This window comes from Microtus oregoni, unplaced genomic scaffold, assembly GCF_018167655.1.
Source record: "Microtus oregoni isolate MIOR12 unplaced genomic scaffold, Mior012 000035F_ref0000213, whole genome shotgun sequence".
Lineage (NCBI taxonomy): Eukaryota > Metazoa > Chordata > Mammalia > Rodentia > Cricetidae > Microtus > Microtus oregoni.
Genome location: NW_024543094.1, coordinates 1,776,880 through 1,802,454, shown reverse-complemented (window position 1 = coordinate 1,802,454; position 25,575 = coordinate 1,776,880). Strand labels below are relative to the sequence as shown.

Here is a 25,575-nt window from a genome sequence, read left to right as displayed (position 1 = left end):
TTTATTCTTTCTAAGGCATCCAGTCATAGTACAAAAATGTACTTTGAAGAGACATTTGAGAGTTGAAGCTCACAAGGTTTTGGTTCTCTCTAACTGAATGTATCTATTATGGTACCATTGGCTAGCCAAAGCCTACATATCCTGCCTTTCCTGATCCCAAGTGTCATTGCTGCCATCTTCAGCATCAAAGTCCACTAACACTAGCATCTCAAGTACCACTTTGTTACTCAAACAAACAGTAGTCACATTTCAAATGATTTAACATCAACAAGGTATTTTGATGTTTGATTTCCATTTAATTTCATATATCAAAAGTGATTGTCTTTAACAGTGAGAATTACACAGGTTCAGAGAGGCCAGACAACTTGTCTTGTAAGTGGCAGAGATTTTCCATATGTATTTCATCCTGAGCCTGTGTTCTCATCACACCAGATGGACATTTCCTTCTGGGCAGAAAGGAAGAGCTAACATCACCAAACAAACCACCTGAAGCAAATAAGAGTCTTCTGCTCTCTCCCACCCCCCACCACTCTCACGGCCTCCTGCTATCTCTCACTCAGTGATTCCAGAGCATTCTTTGGTGTAATCAATCCTCCTCCTTCCTTCACTGAAGTATTACTCTCTTACCTGATTCTACCAAGCAAGAGGTGGTTGCCATGCTGACCCTGTTGCAAATTGCTATAGTGTTTTCTACTCTCAGCAGGTCGTCGTGACCTCTGCTTGAAAAATGAAAGCATAACAAAAGGAAAATTCTTTTCACAAAGTCCCATCCTCCAACATCCATCACTACAGGGAAGGTAGCCAAATCTTAATACATGAGTATTCCATCCGACCAAGTAATATTTTTCAACTTCATGATAACATAAAAGGAGTTCACGGAGCACAGTCATAAGCAGTTGCCCTGTCTTTCTCTCCCGGGACCCAGAAGCACATTTTCCCTGGTCCAAAAGGTCACAAAATAAAATTAAACAAAACAGTGCAAACAGGAGTTTAAAGCCTAGAAAATCATTTTCAATCATGAACTCAAAAAGTTAATGCTAGTGGAGACCCTGAAAGTGAGACAGTCAGTTTGAGATTCTTAGCCATCTTTCTTATCCTGCCAGAAACCGACAAGCAGCAGCCCGGTACTAGTCTCCTGTTGCTGGCTTGGAAATTTTTCCAGGGGGTTTGTCAAGTGTAAACACCTTGTAGAGAGTCTGATCCTAGTTAAAGTAACAAATGTCAGGAAAGCTGACCATAAATCTTACACGGGGTGGGGATTCCTTGACTGTCAGGTTTCTTTTTCAATTGAATTATAATAGAGAATGTGAAAATCCAGCCTGAATTTATGAGTAATGATCCTAAAATCCCTCTTTCTAGAACAAACTTGACATTACAGACCATAACTGCTTTTTAAGCTTTTGGTAACTGGCTTACTGGCTTCCTGAGAACCATCTCTGGGTACCAGTTTAGTTCACTGGGACGCTCTCTGAAGAGCTTTGTCTGTTCTTTCACGGGAAGAGGGGGCATGTATTTCAGCTTCTTAAACCTGTACTAGAGTACAGGTGAAGTCAAATTATACTTCCTATTAGAAAATCCAATGTCTGTCCTATGAAATGCCTTGGATTTTAAACATTAAAATAGGGAAAATCGATCCTACAGAAGCTCACTTAAATTTGGAAGTCCAGTGAGGGATTACACCATCCCACATTCATGAAGACCGTACTCACATTAAACACTTTGCATGTCTTGTCTCACTTCATTGCAACAGCATTCTTAAGCCATGGATAGCCATCCCTATACTGCAGAAAGAACTAAAGAGAGGCTCAGAAACTTTTACAACTTCACACAAAATATGTGTGAAAATGAAGATCTGACTTTTGAACTCCAGACTTCGTACTATCAGCTTCCACGTAATGCCACCATGGGTCAAATAAAAGGAACACTGAAAGTCCTAAGTAAACCCAGCTTCCATGGATTGCAAATACGCGAGATCCTCAAATGTAGTGTTAAATAGTCACTGGGTTTCTGTGCTAAACCGGTGGAGTGTGCCTTTTCTTATTCCAAACACACTCAGAAGGGGCTTCCTTTTGTGCTGCTCGTCAGCTGGACAGACCCCCTAATCAACAAGTCTGTGTTGTTAGGAAGGATTACAAACTCCTGTCAGGAACACTGAGTTCCTACTCTCTTGCTCTTTGTTCTTGATTTAGTTAAGGAGGACAGCTGAACCATGAAGGAGAAAGTCACAGAAAGAATTATGAAGACAATTCTCTTTCTGACCCTTAGCACTCTGCTGTCAGAGCCAAGGGCAAGGCAGCAGCAGATCTTTAAAGAAGAAAAAAAAAGGGAACATAGGAAAGTTCTTTTTGCTTTTGTCTGCCTGTGTTGCTCTTGGTGGTGGTGTTGCTGTGCTTTGAGACAGCTCTACTATATGGTAAGCTAATCTGGAGATTAAATATGTAGAACAAGCCAGCCTCAAACGTGATAATCCTCCTGCCTCATTATCCTAACTGCTGTGTTTATGAAGGTGAACCACTATACTCAGAAACCAAAAGACTTTCTTTACTAGAATCAGAAACACAAAGACATGTACCAAGTTGCTTAAACTCCTAAACCACAGGGACTTAACTATTCAAAGAAGTAATTGACGATAATAATTTTGAACCCACTGCATCATCTTCTGGTGTTTGGTATTCACAAGATGTCTCTCTTTGTGGAAGATCTGGTGTAGTATACTTCCTTGTCTACAACAAAGGCATTTTACAAGGAACAAGACATTGTCTAAAAGAAAAGTAGGAGGCAAGCCAAAGTGTAGTAAAGACAATTTGGGGTCATTCAGACAATAGTTAGGACCACTGTTGATTTACTTACAAAACCAAACCTTCATGTTTTCTCTGTGATTTTGCTTGTGCTTCTTCACGGTTGTCCCAAATGTTCCAAGATTTGGAAACATTCCAAGTCTTATCATCTGCTTTGTCCTGCTGCTTCTTCTGTAGTCTACATTCCCTGAAAAGGCAGTGACAACTTCACAATCCTTCTATCAACAGAGCTCCATCCGGACGCTTCCCAGCACCACCCAGTATGGTAGAGGCCAGTGTCAACTTCGGACAAGGAAGGATTCCACTGTACTCTAGACCTGGAAGCGAGATCCAAGATTATCTTGCAGCCTGCTGCTTTCCTTGGCCTCTACCTATCACATTAAGACAGAGTCCAACAATTGTCCTCTTTTCTATCAAGGCCTGGGTCACCTATACCACCCAACCAAAGCAACAGTAGAGGAGTTACATGCAATGAGATTGCTTTTCTTCTGATACTCCATTATTCCACATCTCATAAGTGAGCCATGAAAGGAAGTAGCGAGTTCAGCATGAGTTACTTCACTCAATCTCTATAAACCACCAAACTTCTATTTATGTGAGGTAATGAATTTCACTCAGGGAGAGATATTAGTACTTCATATTCAAGTGGTTTTAGCACCTGGAGAACTGTATAGAATATCACAGAGCTGTATGCCTCACACTGGTTGATTATAGTTTCAAAGCAGTTGATTCTTTCAATGATGATTCAAGAGAAGTAAATTATGGGTGCCTCTACTTTTGCTAGAATTTAGGATACCATGTCGCTGTTTGTAATAAAGTGGGGGCCCTATCAGGAAAGGTATTTTACAGAAAGTCAAGGTCTCATATCACAGGATGAAGTGGGGAAGGGAGAAAAAGAGAACACATTTTACTACCTTTGTAATCTTGTTTTTACCTCCCTCATTGATAAGGCACTAAGCTGTGCAACTTGGGTTACAAATTTTTTTGTATCTTCCAGGGGGCAAAGAGTTAAGACATTCTTTATGAATGAAATTTGGTTATAGCCATTGATACTTGGAAGTCATTTATCATTGGTACAAATCAAGTAATTATAACACAGGTTGGGAATGTATACAAGAAATAAATACTACATAATGACAAAAAATTAAAAATATAGATATTGAAATAATTTCATTAATCATTACTGGACTCTAAGTCAAAGCAACTCAAGCTATACATGTTATATTTGTGAAACTGAAATAATTTTCATAATGTTCTTGTGAAATATAAAAGAGCTGACTTTGGATGGAAAGTGCATTCCAGAGTTAATCTATATATGCTTAAGTATTTGTGGAACAAATTACATTGTTTCTAGATTAGCTTTTGAGTAATATAAGAAAAAGTAAAAGAATAACAAAATGCCCACAAAGCATCAATAATTATTAAATCTAGTAAGTACAAAAGTTTATTGTATAAATTTTTCATGTAAATTTATTTCAATATATTTTAACTTTGAGTAATATTTGAGAAATTCTTTATGCAATATTTTTGAACTCATTAACTTAGTCTCCTAACTCCTCTCTCATAACCCACCCTTTCCGAACTCTTATCTCTCACCAGAAAATTTGAGTTTTCCTCTTCTTTTTATATCTAGTTTTGTGTGTGTTGCTGACTCATCTTCAGAGTGGAGTGGGTCCTAGCAAATATTACAGGCAGTTTCATTGCTTTTGGTTACTCTCCACAACTTGTTGTTAAGACCGTACTGGTGAAATAGAGCTAGTGCTCACCAGAGGCTATGAATAAATGGAGCTGGTATTCAACTGAAAACTTTCCTTCTAAAACTAGGGTTCCTGATACTGGAAGGTACTATAAACACCATCCCAGAGGAGAAAAGTAACCACCAACCTGCTCCAACTGTGAACCTTTTGAGCTACAATAGCAAAATGCCTGCACTATATACACAGTGGCAAAAAAGTCAGATTTTGAGGAACACCACCCAGTAATTGTTCTCTGACTTCCGTGCTCATGTGCCATGCATGTGCCCACACTCACACACATGAACATACAAAAACACTCAACCACTCACCTCACCTCTCTCTCTCTCTCTCTCTCCCTCCCTCTCTCTCTCTCTCTCTCTCTCTCTCTCTCTCTCTGTCTCTCTCACACACACACACACACACACACACACACACAATTTGGAAGAGTCATGTTTAAAATACGGGTCCTAGAATTAGACTTCTCTAGGACAAATGACAACCTTAGAACACTTGTGCAAAGTTGCCTCAGCAATCTAATTCTCAATGTCCCTACCGAAGAAGGGAAGATCATGACCATGCCGGGCTTACAGAGCTCTTATGATTTACTAAGATAAACATCACAATTAGGAAATTGTTCTGCTGTGTATTGTGGCTATAAGCAGTAATGGCAACAGCAGCAAGACAAATCAAAACGCAAAGTGATTAAAACACATTGGATTAAATTGAGAACAATGAGATTCCAGCACCAAATGAATAACAAGAACCTGTCACTGGTCAGATTCATCCCATTTTTTTGTATACTGTGCTTTCATCCCAAAGCTTCTGTGCCTCTTGGTCACAATATGGCCAACAACAGACCTCAGTATGGCTACACATAGCTTTGATTTTGCTCATTACCAGTAGGAAAAGCAAGACAGACTGTTTCAGAAGCTACCCAGAGGGCTTCCCTCCTCCCTGAAGAACAGGATCAACATGGCTGGCATGGATTTATCCTCCAGTGAATGTATATAAAGATTATGTAAGTAGTCAATAAAGCTTAGTGTTCTTCCTCTCTCCCAACCCCTCTCTCTCTCTCTCTCTCTCTCTCTCTCTCTCTCTCTCTCTGTGTGTGTGTGTGTGTGTGTGTGTGTTGTGAACATGTTTGTGTGGCTATGTGCACACATGTACATGAAGATCAATGTCTAATGTCTTCCTCAACCACTCTTCACCTTGAATTTTGAGACAGAGTCTCTCACTGTACCTGATGGTCACTAATTGGACAGGATGGCTGGCCAATGTGCTCCTGAGAACTGCTAGTGACTACTTCTCACTCCAGCTCTGGGGTTTACATATGCACACTCCAATGGACTCTTACATGGGCATTAGAGAGCTAAACACAGGTCCTCATGGATGATTGGCAGGCACTTTACCTCTGGAACCTTACCATCAGCCCAGCATTCTCTTTACTAGCACTTTTGTCCATATTATGGTGCCCTTCTGCTCTTACAGGAAGATTTGCCCCAAGATGCAACCAATTATCATTTACATCCAACTTTTCAAAATTGCAAATTAATTTTACCCTTTTGTATCACTTCATGTGTCTTTCTAATGAATGTCTACAGTGCTGTTTACAAAATTTTCTTCCATTCACATTGGGGAGAAGGACATGAAAATTATAAGAAATAGAATTTTCCTAGTATAAAATATCAGTGTCTGGGTCACTGAGCTGATCAACAGAATATTATTCCCTTTTACACTCTTCCTGCCACATTAAAAAATTTAGGCCTACGAAGTCAACTATAACAAGTCCGCAAGACCTTCAGACCATAACCATAAATTCATTTTCACCCCAAAAGAACAATCACGAAAGATCAGCGGGTCTTCCCTGTTTCTGGGAAAGCGAGTTTTATCAATAATAGGATTTGATAACATTTTCTAAACACTAACCCATTTTCTGTTTTGTTCCACATACTAAGCTGACTATGATAAAATTGTAGGATTCAAAGACTACATTTAAGGAATTTCCAAACAAATCTTTGAAAACAAACATGAACAGTAAAATTTTAAGCAGTCTAGAATTCAGAGCTCACGGAAATTGCTACAGCTATTGTAGTTGTTGAAACTGACCAGGGCATCCCATGATCACTGCAGTTGATTTTGCAGATTGATAAATGAGCACAGCCAAAGTCTGTGATAGATACTGATGCTTCCATGGAGGAGGAAGGCAGATGGCATCAAAGGCTTTCACATTTCGTGTCAATTTATTCCATGACTAACTGGAAGCACAACCATGTCTTGTATAAATACATATTCTTCCCGATAAGGATGAATCTTGAACCCTGCTGAGCTGGACACTTTCTAGACATCTGAAATCATGATAATAGCCTCTCAGGCTTCTCTTCTGTTTTCTACTCTAACTTGGGAATCACAGCTAGAACATGACTGATCTGCTGTACATGGCATTGTACTCTAACAAACACAGACTCTTCATCCATGTTGTTGATATCAATATTGCATAAGCTATAATTATTAGGCAGAGCAAGGGAACAATTGAGTATAATTAGAATGGTCTGGAATGAAAGCTTCTCAGTTCTAAAATAAAGGTGACTTTTAGAACTGGGTTTGAAAGAAAGATCAGGAATAACAGATGCCAAGATGGAGAGGAAACAAGAAAGGACATGGGTTAAAATGGTGACCATAGATATGGGAAAGTTTATGGGCAGGGGTGGGTGGACCTGGATGCCTGGCCATGACCTGATAATGGAGGAAAATCAACAAACCCGTCCTGATATCTGGCTCCCAGATGCCCTTCCTGCTACATATCGTCTAGGTGTAATTTGCTTAGGTCTATAGAGTTGACAGTTACAGCCAAGAAAAAGTCATCATCTAGGCTTGAATTCTGTCTTGTGTTCTTTAAGTACTCTTTTTTCCATTCAAGTGTTTGAAATATAATTTCCTTTGGCAAGGTATCTTTTTTTCCAATAGGAAACTAGCTGGTGTATTTTTTGGTACTCCCTTGAACCTTGTCAAAATAACTGGGTGGAATTACAGATGTTGATTAATATTTTGTGCATATATTGATCCCCTTTTCCATGCCCTCAGGCTTCTCTAGAGAAATTTTTGTTACAGAAAAGACATCACAAAATCTAGATTTTCAGGTTTTCAGGAGGACAGGTGACACACCCCTGGATATGCTGGTCCATGGGTGGCTGCAGTTGCAAACTGCTCAGTGAGCCTAGACCTGAAACATTTTCCTGTTTGTTACTTTAGACTCAGCATATGCCAACTAGCCCCCAAACATTCCCAGAGTGCACAGATGAGGTAGGAAGAAGGGCTGGGAAGTGTGCAGCAAACCTCTCACATCGTTAACTTGGAAAATAACTTTTCTTTCTTGTATTTTTGGACCACTAAATACCCCTAAAGAGTCCTGTTAATTACTCAGAGTATCTCTTCTTTTCAGTGTTCAAAGCTTCAAAGGTATCTATTGGTCTTGTCCATGTTTACGCCACTTTTTGTACATTCACAGTTTGTTTCTAAATGAAAGAAACAAAATGTAAGAAGTCAAGGAAATTATCTCAGCCTTAGCCTACAGAACATTCTGGATCTCAGAGGCTTTGGGCCCACCCAGTGACAATTATGCAAGTTAAAGATCTTTGCTTAGATTATTAACGTTAATCTATATTATTTATATTCTTGTGTATAAATAAATATAATGAACTATGGGATGCTGAGCAAGCCTTGAGTGAATGTGTAAAGAGCAGATGAAGTTATGAGTGAATGTATATTACTGATATGGACACCGCCATAGCAAAGACCCTGTGGCTCAGACCCCCCACATATCTATCAGTCAGGATCAGAGGAGTAGCAAAGTCTGGGTGCAAATGCTGTCCGAGTATGCAATGGCAGGTGTTTGTGAACAATTGGCCACTGGGTGAGAAAACTAACAACTGAACTTCCTAGTTCCTGGGTGATTGAAACCTGCGAGGCCTGCTGCTGAGACTAGCCAATTCCTCCTGCTGTGCTGCACATGACCAATGTGCTGATGTTCTGTGTTCCTGCATAGCTGATACTGCTCCAACAGAGCATGTACACCCTGACTCTAGTACTTCTGTCTACGTGTCTGTGTGTCTGTCCTTCCTAAATTCCTTCACTGCCTCTAGGCAGGTTCTCAGCAGCACAGAACTCAGCAAGGAACAAAGTGTACAGATAATCCATTAACTGTGTTTTGTCTTTTACCTTAGAAATTGTCTAAGAAGTCAAAACAAGAATTTAAATATTGGAAGCTTTGTCTGTGGACCTCACAAGACTGTAAAAAAATCTATCTCTCTTTTACCTTAAACTCATATTATCTAAATCACACACACACACACACACACACACACACACACACACACACACAGCAACCAACAGACAGAAATAAAAGTAGCCAGTCAGAGACCAACTCTTCCCTGCTAGGGGTTGGATTACTCTAAAATAGTATCCTGCATGGCCTATTTGCCCTACTGACACTTCGGGGTTTGTAACTTTCTGCTGTGAGGGTTGTACTGTGCCTTCTGGAATACTTGTCAGTCTTCCTGGCTTCTACTGACTAGATGCCAGTAGTAAAGCCACATCCTTTCTACTTAAGATTATCATGCTGCTGCAGTTAGGGAAATGAAAGCTGACTGCAGATACTATCAAATGTCCCAGAGGGATGAATTTGCTCCCTTCACTCCACAGATCCACTAGTCAAGGATACAAAATAAATGTGGAGCTTATTCTAAGAGAGTCTTCCAAGAACTTCTCAAAAACAATTCTGCTGCACACTCTCTACCTCCAAGCCCTGCTAGTATGACTGTAATTTTTTCCCTGAGCTCCACCAAAAGGGATAACATACAGCCTCTTTTTCATAATGTCTCCACAAGTGACAGAGGGTGGTGGAGGCTCGTAGGAAAGCACCATTAAGGTTGCCTAGCAGAACCTGCTTATTAAACTTGTCTGATCAGTTGATCTATTCCACGTGTGATGGATAACTACCTATATAGTGAGCATCCAGTGTTCCCAACTGATATATGTACTTGAATGATGAGCTATAATGAAATAAAACAGTCACAACAAAATTCCCAGAAGCAGGTCTAGGTACAGGAAAATATTAGAGGAATACTGCATATATGTTATGACTAAGGGTCATGGACAGATATGATGTTTGGACAAAGTATAATGAAAAAACACAATATTTGAAGTTTCTGTAGTATGCTGGAAAAAATGTTCTAATCCCCGGAAGATATAAAAGCTATCTTCCGCAGCCATCTATAGATATACGTAAGTTGAGGCTCTTGAGATAAGGAAAGTTTTCTGAATGGCATAAATGGGCCTGAAATGGTACCACAACGTCCTTGTGAGAGGCAGAGGAAAATCTGATAGCTCACAAAAGGTCTTTAAATAAAAGATGGAGGAAGCATAATCAGGGAAAGATGTTACACTAGAGGAACAGCCGTGAGGGGAAGGCGGAAGGAATGCAGCTAAGAAGCTGGAAAGTGTGTGTCATGGCTGCACCTCAGAGACTCCACAGGGAACACAGCTCTGTTGGCACTCCAGCTGATTGATGCACGTCGAGGTCTCTGGTCTCTAGAACAACAAGAACAACGATACTCTACAAGTTTTTTTAACCTTTTGTTTTTTATTTTTTTAAGTATTTCCCTTTTCAAAATTTTATTTTTGAGACTATATATTATAGTCTCAATTACAACATTTCTACCTCACTTTCTTTCTCCAAACCTTTCAACATAACCCTCCCTGTTCTGTCTCAAACTCATGGCCCATTTATCACTAATTGTTAGTGCATGCATATATGTGCATTCATATATATATATATATAAATATTTATGTTTGTAATACTGTTTAAAGTAATTAATCTACTTTCAAACTCTCTCCTGATAATATAATATTAATTATACGGAAAGAAGTTCACGCGTGAGAAGTGTGGACCTTGGAAGATAGAGTCCTGAACAAGTGATCACAGTTAAGATCACTGGTAATAAAATATGCTGGAACATTATGTACTTCCTGCTAGAATACAATGGGAAGACATGAAATCATTTCTCAAATTATGAACAAAAATGTAAACTCTAATAAGAACAGCACTTTTCAAAAAATATGGAGAACATTCTGCAAAATAATTGCAATATGTTGTGCCAAATTGTCAAAATTTATAAACCAAAGAACGATTAGGAAACTAACCCGGATTAGAGAAAACAGAAGAAATAATATTGTGATGTGGATTCTGGAATATATTCTGAACTGAAAGAAAGATCTTTATGTATTTACTGCTGCCTAACAAATAATGTTTGGTTTAGAAGCCTAAAGCAATATCCTTATTCATTTAACTTATTTATTTAGTGTTTATGTGTGTTTGTAGATGTGCATGTGTGTGTGTAAGAGGTTAGAACTTCATATAATTTTCCTCTGATATAATCCACCTAGTTTTAAACATGGTCTCTCACTGGCCAGGAACTTGCCGAATAGGTTAAGCTGGCCACTCATCCCTGGGAACCACTTGTCTCTGCCTTTCCAGTGTTAGAATTACAACTCTAATTTCATCCATGTTGACACCCTGGCCTTTTGTTTTTGTAACATGGGTTGTGAGAACACGGTCAGGGCCTCCAGCACTTGCTGATTGAGCCACCATCCCAGTTCCACAATGTCCACCGATTAAGCCCTTGTTCTGAAGGTTGAAAGTCACTGGACTCTAGTCAGGACACCACAGGATGGAAATCAAGGTGTTGGTTTGCTTGGGGTCTTGTCTGACATTTCTGAAAATAAATCCACTTTCAAGCTTCCAAACTGTGGTTCCTAGTAGAATTCAGATTATCAGAGCTGTTCTGAGTTTCATATTTTTTATTTAATTTAAAAAAATACTTTTCATACAATATGTTTTGATGATATTCTTTCCCCTCCACAAACTCCTCCCAGATCCTTTCAACTATATACCCACCCAACTTACATTATTGTTCATTCTCTCCAAAAAGAGAGAAAACCAACAGAAGACATACACATGTACACACACAAAGTAAATAGCAAAACAAACTCAAAAATATGATGAAAAGAAAAGAAAATCGATAAGACAAAAAGTAGCTGAGTGCTGACAGCAGGCCTCGCTTACGTCATAGACGCCACTTGAGTTCCTTACTGTGTGACCCCCTCTACGAATAGAGCTTTCCCCCCAAGTCATAGTAACTCTTCCTTGTTCTCTGACCTATAACTTTGACCTTGAGACCCATTTTCAAAGTATTCCTGTGAGGTCACTCCTACTCAGCTAAATCACGTAAGCTAGTGTCAACTGATTTCATTTCATTAATTTTCTTTTATGAGATAAAGTCTAATCATGTGGCCCAGGCGGGCCTCAAACTAACAACCCTCCTTTCTGAGCCTCCTAAGTGCTAGAAGTAGAGGTATGCATACCATGCCTGGTTCAAATACTTTTTTAGCTTTATCTTATCTACAAGATCTACCAATAGCATCAGTTAAAACTAGTGTACTACTGCTTGACCAGGAGACCACACATGTTGAGAAGGGACTATCTCAGGGACTATCTTATAGTTCTACCACCAAAGTGAGACAGCTGAAAATATTTAAACAATGTTGATAACTTGTTGATAATAGTTCATCCATTTATATGCTCTGTTTTTCACAATTCAGCCTTAGTGATGGAATATATTAGTGTTATTGGAAATGGCATATAGCACGTAAGAATGCTATGCTTTGCATTATACCTGTAATTTATTATAAATCTAAAACTGATTTAAAATATTTTAGCAAAACATGTGTGATGGTGAGTTTTAAGTATCAACTTGAAAGGTTGGAGACATGGATCAATGTTTAAGAAGACTAACTGCCCTTCCAGAGGACCTGAGTTTGACTCACACAATGCCCATATGGTGGCTCACAACTATCTATAATCTTCTGGTCTATGGAAGTACTAACCACACGTGTAATACATGTAGGTAAGACATCCATACAATAAAATAAAACTTTAAAAAAAAAGAAATTGAATTGTCAGCTTCAGACAAGTTAGAGTGACTTGGAAAAGGAGTTTTAATGAGTCAATAAAGAATTGTCTAGATCAGGTTGGCCTGTGGGATTGTCTATGGAGGTAATTGTCTTTCTTCTCTTAATATGTGTGGAATACATGGAGTGCCAGGGGACAGCACCATTCTTGGGGTTTGGATTCTGGATTGTAGAGAAGTTGGGGAAGTGAGTTGAGTAGAAAGTATGCATGTGTGTATTCTTTCTCTGCTCTTGGCCATGGATGTGACTAGATGCTTCAAGTCCCTGCCACCTACTTTGGCATTTTACAGTCATAGACTATAATCTAGAATTATGAGCTAAAATGACCTTTTACTCTCTCAAGTTTTTTTTTGTCAGAATATTTCCCAAGCAAGGGAAAATAAGCTATGACAGTATGTTCCAATAACAGCTCATATTCAAAAAAAGAAACCATTTCTCAATGGGCAAAGAATTCAGTGCATATAGAGGATGGAAAGAATTGATCTTTGTCTTGTTTGAAGACTAGCATGAATATTATGAATAATAACAAATGGGATATAATCTATTTCCCCCATAGAGTTGGCAGTCTTCTTGGTGAAAAAGTAGGTATCAAACAGATACTTATCATCTTCTGTAGAACAGACACTATTAGTAAAAACCGCCGAAGAAATGATGATGACGAAGACACCAGTAAAGGCTATTACACTGGAAAGAGGAGAGCTACTATTCTCCAGGCTACCCTATCTTTGACAAGTGACCCCATCAGGTCCAAAGAGACCAAGATAGCAAGTAAAAGTTGAGAAGATAACAACTGTGCAACTCAGAAAATTTTCCTTCATGGCTTCACAAGAAAAAAATGTGGCTCCTTACTTTTAAGTCTTAAGACTTTCATAATGCTATAATCAAACTAACACCAAAAGACTGGATTTTGCATTTTGCAGTTAATTTGTTGACAGATTGTTTTTATACAAATGGCTGCTTTTCTGCTGATAGAAATTTTCAGCCCCTACCAGACTCACATATCCCTGTAGACGTACTGTGTTTGCTTTTCTGTTGTTCAGGGTTCTAAGTTTTTGTTGGAAACAAGGAGCACTCCTCTCTGGCATTTTTAGGATTTCTGGGAGCCATCACTTATTTACACTTATAAGAAGCACCTCCCTGTGATGTCCTCTGCTCTCAACCATGTGTCACCTGTTCTTAGGTACCCTGGATCATCTTTCTCATTCATAATGAAATCCAGGTGCATGCACTTTCTAGCATTGTCTCTGGCTTTTGGGAGAGTTGTTACTTATTTGTAATTTCATCGACAATTCTATATCTAACATTTAAAAAGAACTAAACAGAACCACATCCTCTAAGTTCCTCTTTTATAAATACATACATTCTTAGGATTCTAACAGATAAAATTACGCCTGAAGAGGCTGCAGAAGGATGCATCCACAGCAATCTGGTTCCTTGGATGCTCTTGGGAATTCTCTTATTGTAGAGTATGTGCAAAGGTCAAAGTGACTTTGTTAGGGTCTTGCTTGCTTCCATAGTGTCCTTGCCCACTCATCTTCAAGGATATTTAAAGCTTTGACATCTGTGAGTTTAGGGTATTATCTGAAAGGGATGCTTGCAGTAAGAATGCAAAGGGTCACTTAGTCCCATTGAATATGACAGACTAGGGAGTACAAAAGTGTTCAAACAGGAATGTGATTTTCTCTTCGAAGATAATGCCGTCCAGGCCTCCCCAGACATCTTTTGATACAGGATTACTACATGTAAGTCACTTCAGTGGGAACTTACATTAAACAGTCCCTTACATGTAAGAATGTAACAGATTCAGTTACCAACATTGTGCAGCTTCAAATTTATTATCAGTCATAGAACTCACCACATAATCTTCCAAGATTGCTGAATTTTATTTGTTACAAATTCTGACAGGTAACTATATGTTATATAATATTTTCTTTCTTTCTTTCTTCTTTTTTTTAAATTTATTTATTTATTAAAGATTTCTGTCTCTTCCCCTGCCACCGCCTCCCATTTCCCTCTCCCTCCCCCAATCAAGTCCCCCTCCCTTGTCAGCCCAAAGAGCGATCAGGGTTCCCTGCACTGTGGGAAGTCCAAGGACCACCCACCTCCATCCAGGTCTAAGTCTTGCAAATCTACTTCCATTTTGTGCAAGAAATTAAAAGTATAGCTCCAACTACTGTCAGGGTCCTCTGCCTCCTCTACCAGGCCTATTCTGGATCTGTGAGCTCTTTTTGCCAAGTTAATAAAGCTTCCCCCAGAATGCACCCACACAGGGACCCACCAAGGCACTGTTTCACCTTGCTTCACCTGAGTACTATGAGAGGAGTTGCATAAAGCACACAGATTGATCCCTGTGACCTTGTGATGGTTTGTCAAGGAATTCACATACCCCGTTTACCTCCTGAGCCCTAAGCACCTCAGCACCGGGGCCACTTTCTTTAACCTGGATTTCCCAGAAAATAAAGCTAGAACAGCACACAAGGTGTTTGGGAGTCAGAAGATAGGAAACATAGGCTCAGGGCTGGAAACTCAAGTGCCTGGGGATTTCCCATTCTCACGTGATCTTAAAACCAGGAGATCTTAGTTTGCTGTTGACTCAGGCTTTCCTGTTTCACAGTAAGGAATGCAGAATGAGAGCGCTCTCGGGATGGCAGGTGCTGTTTCCAGAGTTAGGCTTGTGGGTTAGAGAACTTGTGAGCAGTACCAGTGTCACCATAAGCATGTTCAGCGTATGTAGGGCAATCCTATTCAGATAAGGAGCAGAGTGCTCTCTTTTATTTCCGTAATAAGTAGTTAAAGATCTCTCTCAAAGAGAAAATATCAGTTCTCTGGACCTTCTTCAAGGAAGAAGCACAGTGTCCACTCACAGTACAAGGCATCTATCAAGGGCAGTCAGGAATTCCTTCTAAAAACACAAATCCAAAACTATTAGGCTTTACATCTCTCATACAAAGAGATATTTAGCAAGTCTAATTTTTTTTCTTTAGGGTTCACAGGAGGTAAAGAGGTAGAAATAAGATTTTCCCCCTGAGGCAGCTTTACTTTATTTCTTTTCTCCCAACCTCTCTGCTGCATGTTTCCAGGTTGAATACACCACTATTGGGTAAGCCCTATGCTGCTGGGGTTAGGGGAAGATGTGGTGTTGGTGACAGGTTAAGGAGCCAGAAAAGCATTTCTCCAATCTATGTGGCAAGGAGCCAAAGAAACCAACAGTCACGGAGTTGATTTGCAAAGGAGGACATAATAGGGAAGGTATGTGTGGAAACGTTTTGCATATCGTTGAAAGAATATGAGGATTCTTTAATTCTATGACAGACAGCAAGGTCAGATGGAGGGCAAAGCACTATCCATCCTCCTGGAGGCCATTGAACTAAAGCCATTACTCATGATTTGGAGCTTGTCCTCTTTTAGAAAGAACAGGAAAACATTAAGGCCACGGCCAAGGCTAGTACTGGACAGAACAGTCAGAGTTTCACCAACATGACAGATGACTTTAGCAGCAGAGAGTCCTTCATTCATGAGTCAATGACAGGACTTCATCTTGGGGAATGATTATGAAAATGAGTAACCAAAGATAGGGTTATGGAGGGTAAAGAATATATTCTTCCCCAATTACCTTCTTTGTCATTGAGAGTCAAGGGTCAGCAGCTCCAAGCTACCAAAGATATGGACAGTCTCATGAGGCCAGCAACTACCATTCCTTCTCATATTCTTTGGGCCAATTACTTAGAGAAACAGCCCTCCTGATGAAGGCAGCTCTGGGCCTTTAAGAGGATAATCAAGAAGACTCATATCTATATAACTTTTAATGGTATGTTTTTGCATGATTGAGGAGTAAGTGCATGACCTCACATATGCTAGTCTAGTGTTCTACCACCAAACTATACCCTCTGCCTACACAGATTTTAAAATAGGCAACTTGCCAAAGGTAAGACACCGGTCAGAAGTGTAACATCAAATTGAACTGCTATATAAATGAGTATAAACATTTGTGTAAGAAGATTTAAGTGTAGAGGTTGTGAGATCTTCACATAAAGATCCTTGCATAGGGTGATATCTAACATGAGTGGTCTAAGGTTATAATATCAAACAGACAATATAAGACCTCTTTATTTTCCCCAATCATGACTGTATCTCTAAAACCATTGGGTATCTCAAACACAAGGTCAGATGGGGAGTAACTACAGCATTTATACAAAAGTCATCACTGCTAGTTGTATTTCTGCTAAAAGAACATTCAGCATATCAGACTAAGTACCAGAAAAAATATGTTGATTAAGAATAAAATTCTGGTAGAAAAATTTTCAGGAAAAACTAGCCCATTTGCTTGTGGACATACCTCCAATTCTATAACAATTAACTCACTGATTTTCAAGGAGTTTTTGAGGCCGATCACAAATATAACCTTCCAGAAGGCAGGCTTTGACACAAATTGAACTTGAGCATATGGTATCTTAGTAGTGTGTTATTTTGGGGACTGTGTAAGATAACCAGCTCTGATAATTAAAACAGCACATTTGTTTATAAGCATAATTTGATCTGGGGCATATTGCTAGAAATTTTGAAATTTTAGTAAGCACAGTGCTTCTTTCAGAACAGATAATCAAAGTGAACGTGAAGCACAGCCTGAACTTTAAAAACAAATCAGTGAAGTAAATGCTTTAAGATGGATGAGTGATCAGAAATTCATAGTTCTCTGGGAACATTCTGAGCTGTGGAGGTAGGAATCTGGAGACCTAGTCACACTTCAGTGGTTGTCCTGCCATATTTGAAGACTTCAATCTTTATTGACCCTGAAAGCTTAAGAGGTACATTCTGGCCCTATGCATGACAGAATCTTCTTATATATGGATACTCACATATTTAGAATTATTTCTCAATAAGGAGTATTTGCATTTTGAGACTTTATGTTTTAATAGAAAAAACTATGCATCTATCTGGCTTTCAAGATATGTGGTGTTATCAATTCTGTCACCCAGCCTTTTCCTTATTTCCATATGAGACATAGGACTATAAAGTTATTTTCTGTAATATATCTGGCTTGGGGACTGGAACATGGTTTGAAGGTTAAGAGCACTCACTACTCTGGCAGAGGACTTAAGTTCAGTTCTCAAACCACGTAGTAACTAACAGCCAACTAAATTCTACTTTCCTGAGGATTCAATGTTATCTAATGAACTCTGCAGGCATCAGGTATACAGATGACATGCATACATACATGCAGGAAATACTTTTACAATAAAATAATTAAATCTTCAAATGCCTAGCTTAATGTAAACATCTCACATATGTCCCTATAAATTAAGGACTGAGACAAAGGTCTTCAGAAGGCATCAACCTACTATATTATGACAAAATTCTTTCTAATGGAATAATGGCAGGGGTTTTCAGAGCACAACATGCTGAAGAGCAAAGCTTGGGTTCGGGAAATCCTAAAAAGTTAGAGGATTTCCTCTAAAAAGTCTTTAGGAATACTTTCTATTTGGTATCCTTGATTCTAGAGACATACCATGCCTTACAGCACCAGTAAGTGGCTCAAACCATCCCAAATAAAAAGAAAACTACCTTTGAATCAGTTAGAAAGATGAATATCGGCAACTTAGCTTTAAATTACTACCACAATATAATGGCAATGCGTTATATGTATGCCTATGGCCATGAGCAAGGTCATACCAGGACACTGAGCATGTGATGCCTGATGACCTGGTCTGCACCTGGCCTATGCAGTTTCCGGTGGCAATTCATTCTAAAGCACATATCCTGATTACTTTTTATCTTCAAGACAGATTTTTCTATAATTGGAATTCGCTGACAAATCAAAACATAAAGACATGATTCTGTCTTCTACAGAGATCTTCAAATTATAAAGAAATACTTCCTAGCATTTCCCCCTTTACACTGTAACATGTATCACCTCACATTTATTTAAAGTGTGCAGCAGTAGGCTATGTCTCAAAATAAGGTAGCAAGGGAGCAACCCCTATGTTCTCTGCCACGCACAAATACTCACACCCTAAATGAATAGGTGGAAATTGGTCTTCCATTGTACATCACAGTATCACCAGGGAAATGCAACATACAGCAAATATTCACTCCTTATGGGCAGAGAGGAGCTCAGTCTTACAACAGACATCAACAAAATCCGTGGTTTAAATTACAGACTAACAAAGGGTTTGTGGGCTGGAAATTAACTTCTACTGTTTAAAATCAATCACAGAGACTGTCATTCTGCTTATTGCTTTGACTTCCTAACAAAGATTTAAACGAGGACTTTATGTACAAGTAGAAAATGTCAAGAGTTCTGTTTTTTTTTTCAGGCTTGTGTGGGTGGGACAGGCAACCATTTTAGGGCATTAAGGTAATTAAAATAAAGGGGGCTTTTTCCAGAAAAAAAATATTTTTCATGTTTGGTTTTATTTTCAATTGACAAATCAAAACTACAGTTTATAATGTGATATTTCCATACATGTGTACATTGGGGAGGAATCAAATGGAAAAAAACATTCCTTTACCAAACGGTCACAGTTCTTAAGGATGAAAACAATAGAATTAATTAAAGTCCACAAACCAACAAATTATTTTCTGGGGAGCAAAAGGTCAAAAGAATAGTAAGGTTTTCAATGGGCACTAGACTAATTCTAAAGTTACCCCAGAGATTCCAGGCAGGAAATCTGCAGTTTCTACTCGGCCTTTCCGTGGGATCAAGACTAGGGACAGGCATGCACAGAGCATAGTCTGGGCCAGCCAGGGGCAGTTTTCTGATGCGGTCTCCTCTGTCACTTGGTCTCATGTTGTGCTATCACACCAGAGCTGAGTAAGTCCCCAACAGCCCTGTCATCATATCCGAGGACCTCTTTCAGAATGTGCTTGGTGTGCTGTCCCAGCAGGGGAGGTGGCTTGGCCTCTGACATCTTGAACTTGTTGTATCTCACAGCTGGACCTGTCGGCGAAAGCGGATGAAAAAGTCAGTTGATGGCTGACCCTGAGAAGCTAATTTCTCAAGTAATGGAGCATTTCCAATGGACTTCAAGATTTTCTGCATTACACATGCTCTTGAATGTGCACCATTGTTTTTTGTTGTTGTTGTTTGTTTGTTTGTTTCATTTGTTTTAGGTTTTTTTTTTTTTCTGGGAGTATAGGGGAGGTTCTTGAAGCTTTGATTGTAAGTCTAGCCTTTAACGTCTGAGCCATCTCTCTAGAGATGTAGCTTTCCTTAACCCAAGTTCATCCAAATGTGCAGTGACCTTCCGACCTGCACATCCATATGCAGTGGTCTACATGTCTGTGCCTGGATTGTTCTTAAGCTACCACAAACACCTTGAGGGGTAGAATATTGATCTGGGAGGACTGTAGATCCAAAAGCACGATGGTCGTAGAGTCAAAGTGTCTGTGATGCTTGTGATCTGGCCCAAAATGAAGGTAATGCAGAGTGATGAACTCACTGTCTACTACACAGTTCTAAAATTTAGTTCTATCTGTGTCAAATCCTGACTCAGACTCTTGTCCTTGGCTTATAGTGGTACTGGAAATGGTACTGAATACTGTTAGAGACTTGTATTGGGACCTTGGGATTCATATTTTTTAGTAGAACCAGCTTGGTCAAATTACTTACCTTCTTGGAGCTTCATATTCCACAACTGTAATATAATCATGTTTACCACACAGACTTGAGGTAAGGATTTAATTGAGCAAACAGAAAAAAAAAACACTAAGTAAGAATTCCATAACCTATAATAATACACAAAACTTGCTGGCTATTATGCTTAGGAAAGCCACGAAATCTTTCTTGAATCTTGCAGTTTAAGGGGATGAAGATATTTACTGTCAGATGTTTGACAGAACTGAGTCATTGTAAACAGAGGAATTCTAGCAATACTTTCAAAAATAACTACAATTGGTTTTATTATTCCCATTCTTCACATAACTAAAAGAAAGCTGGGAGAGGTTTGGCACAAGTCACATGGCTGACGGTGTGAAGATGCAACTGTAGCCACAAACATGGCCTCACATTAAAAGCTGTGTGCTCATTTTTCCTAATATGATTCTCCACGGTCAAGCTGGGCATTTGGGAATGTATTTTAACAAAATTCATCTTTGTTTCCTCATTCTACATTAACTGTCTTTTATATCTCATGTGATTAGACTTCAAGGTTGCAAATTAGGTAGCAGTCCCTGCAAAGGTTTGTGAAGTAGCACATTTCTGCCTCTAGAGAACTCATTTGAAGGTTCTAGCAAGAAAGCACAGCTCATGTACTCATGATTGAAAACTGGTCCTTATCCTTCAAGGAAGAAGGTCATTTTCTTTGATAGTGGTAAGCTGTGTTTTCTAATGAGTCTTTGTTGCCTTCCATGGTTCCTATGATATAAAAGAAAGGGTGGTCATGGGTCAGCCGCAAGAACAGTAGCCGTGGAGTGAAGGCAACTGGAGTCCAGAAGCCCTGTATGCCGCAAAGGGCAGAGCCAGAGAAGCGAACCAAGTCGTTTGGAGGAGCCCAGGAGACGGTGAGTGAATCCCAGATAACTGAGCATTGCGTCATTTATACTGTTGGAGATCGGTTTTGCTTGACTCAGATTGTGACTGTGTCCTGGTTCTTCCCTCTTACAGAGAGTATTTCTTTTATTTTTTATTTTAATGGAGATCACAGTTGAGAAACTTTGAATTTGAAAAGAAATGGGCTGTTTTAAAGGGACTGAAAATTCAATGTAAGATCTTGGTGGTAAATAAGAAAGGAAGGGTTGCAGCTTAAAAAAAAAAAAGAATGGTGACAAGCCTCCGTTCTTTGACTTTTATGAATGTGGACTATGCCTCTGATTTCCTGTATCACAAGACCTGTGTATACAGTAGAGACTGCTGTAGCCTACATTTTACTGATGAGAAAACGAAGGTTTTTATAGACTAAATTGATTTTCTAGGTTAAGCTAGGATTATAACCAGTGACAGATCTAGGATAAGAACTCTAGTTTTGTCAGACAAAATCCTAGCACAGAGAAGAAGCAAACACAAAGTCCTACCACTAATCAAGAAGCTATTTGTGGTTGGTACCTGCTGGCAAAGGAAAAATGGGTTTTCTCCGGTAAAGTGACCATGAGTATATAAACTATGCCCCCAAGGCAAGCTCTGTGTCCAGGAGTAATTGATCAGTACAAAATGGAGTTCATGGTTTTTATTTGTTTTTACTTTTATTGTTTTGTTTGTTCAATTGTTAGATTTTTGATATTTTTTTTAAGTTTTTATTTTGAGAGAGAGCAAGAGACCATGAGTTTGGGTTGGTAGGAAAATGTGGAAGATCTGGGATGATCTGGGAGATCAGAAATAATATGATCAAAATATATTGTATGAAAATATTAATAATAATAAAGGCTCCAGTCTTTAGTCTAGTCTGTGTTCACTTATTCAAAACAATTATTACAATCAAATATATATGAATAAATATTATTAATATACTAGTGATTTTTATCCATTAATTTATTCCACTTATAAATTTTGAGTAGTTATCTCTCTATCAAGATTTGGTCTAGATTATTTCATTATAATTTGCAACAACAAGGCAAAAATAAGCAAACTGCTATAGTCTGATAAAAATCAAAAATAATTATAAACTAAGGCTATAAGAGAAAAAAAATGCTATGAACATACTGGACAAGAAAATGAAAAACTAATAAATGAATGGAACAGTCAAAGAAAGCCTAATTAGTGTCACTGGGAAAGGCTTTGAGAGTTTAAAAACGGTGCCATTTCTTGCTTAGTCTCTTCTTGGTGCTTGTAGGTTAAGATGTGTGCCCTTGGCTCCCTGTTCCCACTTCCATGTCTTTGTTCCACCATCATGGATTCTAACCCTCTGGAACAGTAAACCCAAATAAATTCATCCTCCTATAAATTGCCTTAGTCATGGTGTTTTATCACAGCAATAGAAAAGTCCTAAGACAGAAGTTGGTACCTGAGAAAGAGCTATTGCTGTTACAGAACTGACAATACTATTTTTTTTTTTGAGTAATGTGGGAGACTTTGTAACTTTGGACTAGAGAAGTGATTGAAGGATGTAAGTGGACATTAATGTGTCATCCTAATAGGTGTTTGGAAGACAATAGTGCTGAGAGCTATGTGGACTATGGAGGCCCAGTTCAAGAGGTTTTCAGAGAGAACAATATTGTCAATTGGACTAGAGACTGTTCCTGTGATGTTTTAAGAGAAAAAAAAATAACAAAAAACTTCCTGTTTTCAGTCCATGTCCTAAGAACTTGCCTGAGGCTAAATTTAAAGGTATCTTAAGGAAAGGAATATTGATTTGACTGTTGATCTACATTGGAATAAAGAGAAGAGTATCCTCATGGCATATCCTTACTCAGCTGCCTACCAAGTTGTGAAAGAGAGAATACGGCATTTTCAGCTCCTGGAAAACAACCACAGTCATAAATTGGTAGTAATGTGATTCAATGTCCATCACAGGAGTCTTTGCATAAAAGCCCCAAGAGGACAAGAGGCCCTGAGAAGCCATTTCATGAAGCTGTATAAGTGTAGTCTGGCTTGCATTGGCGATCCCAAGATGTCGGAGATGCACTGCTGTGAGATTCATGTTAGAGAGAACTGCATTCAGTGAGAGGAACCAGCCCAAGACGGTGGTATATATCGCAGGCAGCAAAGCCAGACCAATCTAAGTCCTTTAACACTAGATAAGAAGCTATGAAACTTCATGTTTGTCCTGATGAGATTCAGTCTTATTTTTAATCAAATATTTTTTCACTATGTCCCCATACCTCCCTTTTTGATTGGTAATGTATATTTTGTGTTTTTATGTATTTGAAATACATGATTTGATTTGAGACTTTGCCAGGTGTCTCAGAAGAGATATTAATCTTGGGACTTTTAAGAAGTGCTGTGGTTGTGCAATATTATGAAACTTCTGAAGCTGAACTAAATGTATTTTCCATTATTATGTGGCCTCAGGTCTACAGAGATCAGAGAGTGCAATGTGATAGTTAGATGCGATATTCCTCACAGTCTCAACGTTCGAATACTTGGATCCCAATTGAGGGCATTGTTCAAATAGTCAGGAAGTGAGGCCTTGCTGAAAGAAGTGTGGCATTGGGCCAGATTTTGAGAGTTTCAAGACCTGTGCCAATTCTAGTTTGCTGTCCTTGCTGGGTATTTGCAGGTGAAGATGTCAGTCCTCAGCTTCCTGCTTCCATTAACAGGCTTTCACTCCATCATCAGGGACTCTCACTCTCTGAAACCATAAGTCCAAATTAACTCTTCTTTCTATAACTAACCTTGGTCATGATATTTTATCACAACAATAAAAAGTAACTGATACAAACAGTAATGGGGAAAGAATGGAAGGGGAATCCTTTGCATTTAAAAAAAACAACTGGTATAGCCACAATAGATAGAGAAGTATTATGGGTGGGGTTTTTTGGATATACTAAGTTTGGGTGCCTATGAGAAAAGCAAGGATTAAATTTTAACACCATTATCTTTCTAACTCTCAAATTTAGGGATGAGATATACCAACCAATATGTATGTATATGTGTATATATATATGTATGCATATATGTATGTATGTATATATATATATACTAACTCATTCCTAAACATATATGTTACTTATCATTATCATTAAAATGTCTTCATTCCAAAGCAATATAAAGAATGAATTTATTCAACATCTCTGATGCTGAGGTTTCCACAACTGGTCAGAATGCAGAGAACAACTGATTGTAGGATGGGTGCCTAGTCCCAGTTGATAGATCTACAACATAACTCCTATTTAAGGCTCATGGAACATAATGGGAGAAGGGTAGAAAGATTTTAAGAGCCTAAGGAAAGGAAGTGTACTGTGAGATTGAATCTCCTAAAAATACAGCGAAACTATACTCATGAAACCTCAAAAATATTCAGATATTAGGCGTTAAGCAAAGGATAATGAGCCTATAGTCCATGACCCCAGAAAATCTAGGCAACAAAGTGAACCCTAAAAGAAACATATATAGATCACCCTGGAAAGAGGAAATAGACAAGATTTATGGAGAAAAATGATAGCATGAGGGTGAGGGAAGAAGGGTGGGGTGAAGGGGAGGAGGAGGGAAGAAGGTGAAGTGGGGAGGAGAACTTGAGGAAACAGGATGATCGAGATGGGGGAATGGCAGAGAGGGAAAGCAAGGAAAGAGATATCTTGATTGAGGGAGCCATTATAGGGTTAGCATGAAACCTGACAAGAAATTCCCTGAAATCTACAAGTGTGACCCCAGCTAAGACCCTAAGCACTTGTGGAGAGGGTGCCTGAACTGGTCTTGTCCTGTAGTCAGATTGATAACTATCTTAAATGTCCTCATAAAAGCTTCATCCAGCAACTGATGGAAGCAGATGCAGAAATCCACAGTGGAGCACTGGACTGAGCCCCCACAATCCAGTCAAAAAGAGAGAGGAACAATAACACAAGCAAAGGGGTGAAGACCACAATGGGAATACCCACTGAAACCGCTGGCCTGAGCTAATGGGAGCTCACTGTCTCCAGTTTGACAGTGGGGAAACGAGCATAGGACCAAACTAGGCCCTCTGAAAGTGGATGACAATTGTATGGCTGGGAAAGTCTGTAGGGCCGCTGGCAGTTAGATCAGGATTTATCCCTACTGCTGGTACTGGCTTTTTGGAACCCATTCTCTTTGGAGGGATACCTTGCTCAGCCTAGATATAGTGGGGAGGGCCTTGGTTCTTCCTCAAAGCAATGTGTTAGACTTTGTTGACTTCCCTTACCCTGTCTGAGAAGTAGATGGGGGATTGAGGGGGAAAGGTAGAGGGAGCGGGAGGAGGGATGGTAATGGGGATTGGGATTGGTATTTAAAATGAGAAAAATAGTATTTTTTTAAAAAATGAATTATAAAAATGAGTATAAAATACACCTGCTTAAGCAAGATCTGAACAATGACAACAACAGACATACTAATGTGGAAGAGGAAAGTCTCATGGGTCCGGCTCATAGGCAAAAAGCTACAAGCAACTAATGACTGCTTGGAGGAGAAT

The 25,575-nt window shown here is 39.0% G+C and overlaps 1 protein-coding gene across 1 annotated transcript in view; it reads right to left on the bottom strand.

Annotated features, from left to right (window-relative positions):
- Nucleotides 1–18,951: 18,951 nt before the first annotated feature.
- Sugct (succinyl-CoA:glutarate-CoA transferase) overlaps nt 18,952–25,575 on the bottom strand; it is a 674,235-nt gene continuing 667,611 nt past the window's right edge. Inside the window, exon 14 of the mRNA XM_041630811.1 lies at nt 18,952–19,496. Within this exon, the coding sequence (XP_041486745.1) occupies nt 19,333–19,496 (164 nt within the window). The 3' untranslated portion in view covers nt 18,952–19,332. The remainder of the gene's footprint in view (nt 19,497–25,575) is intronic.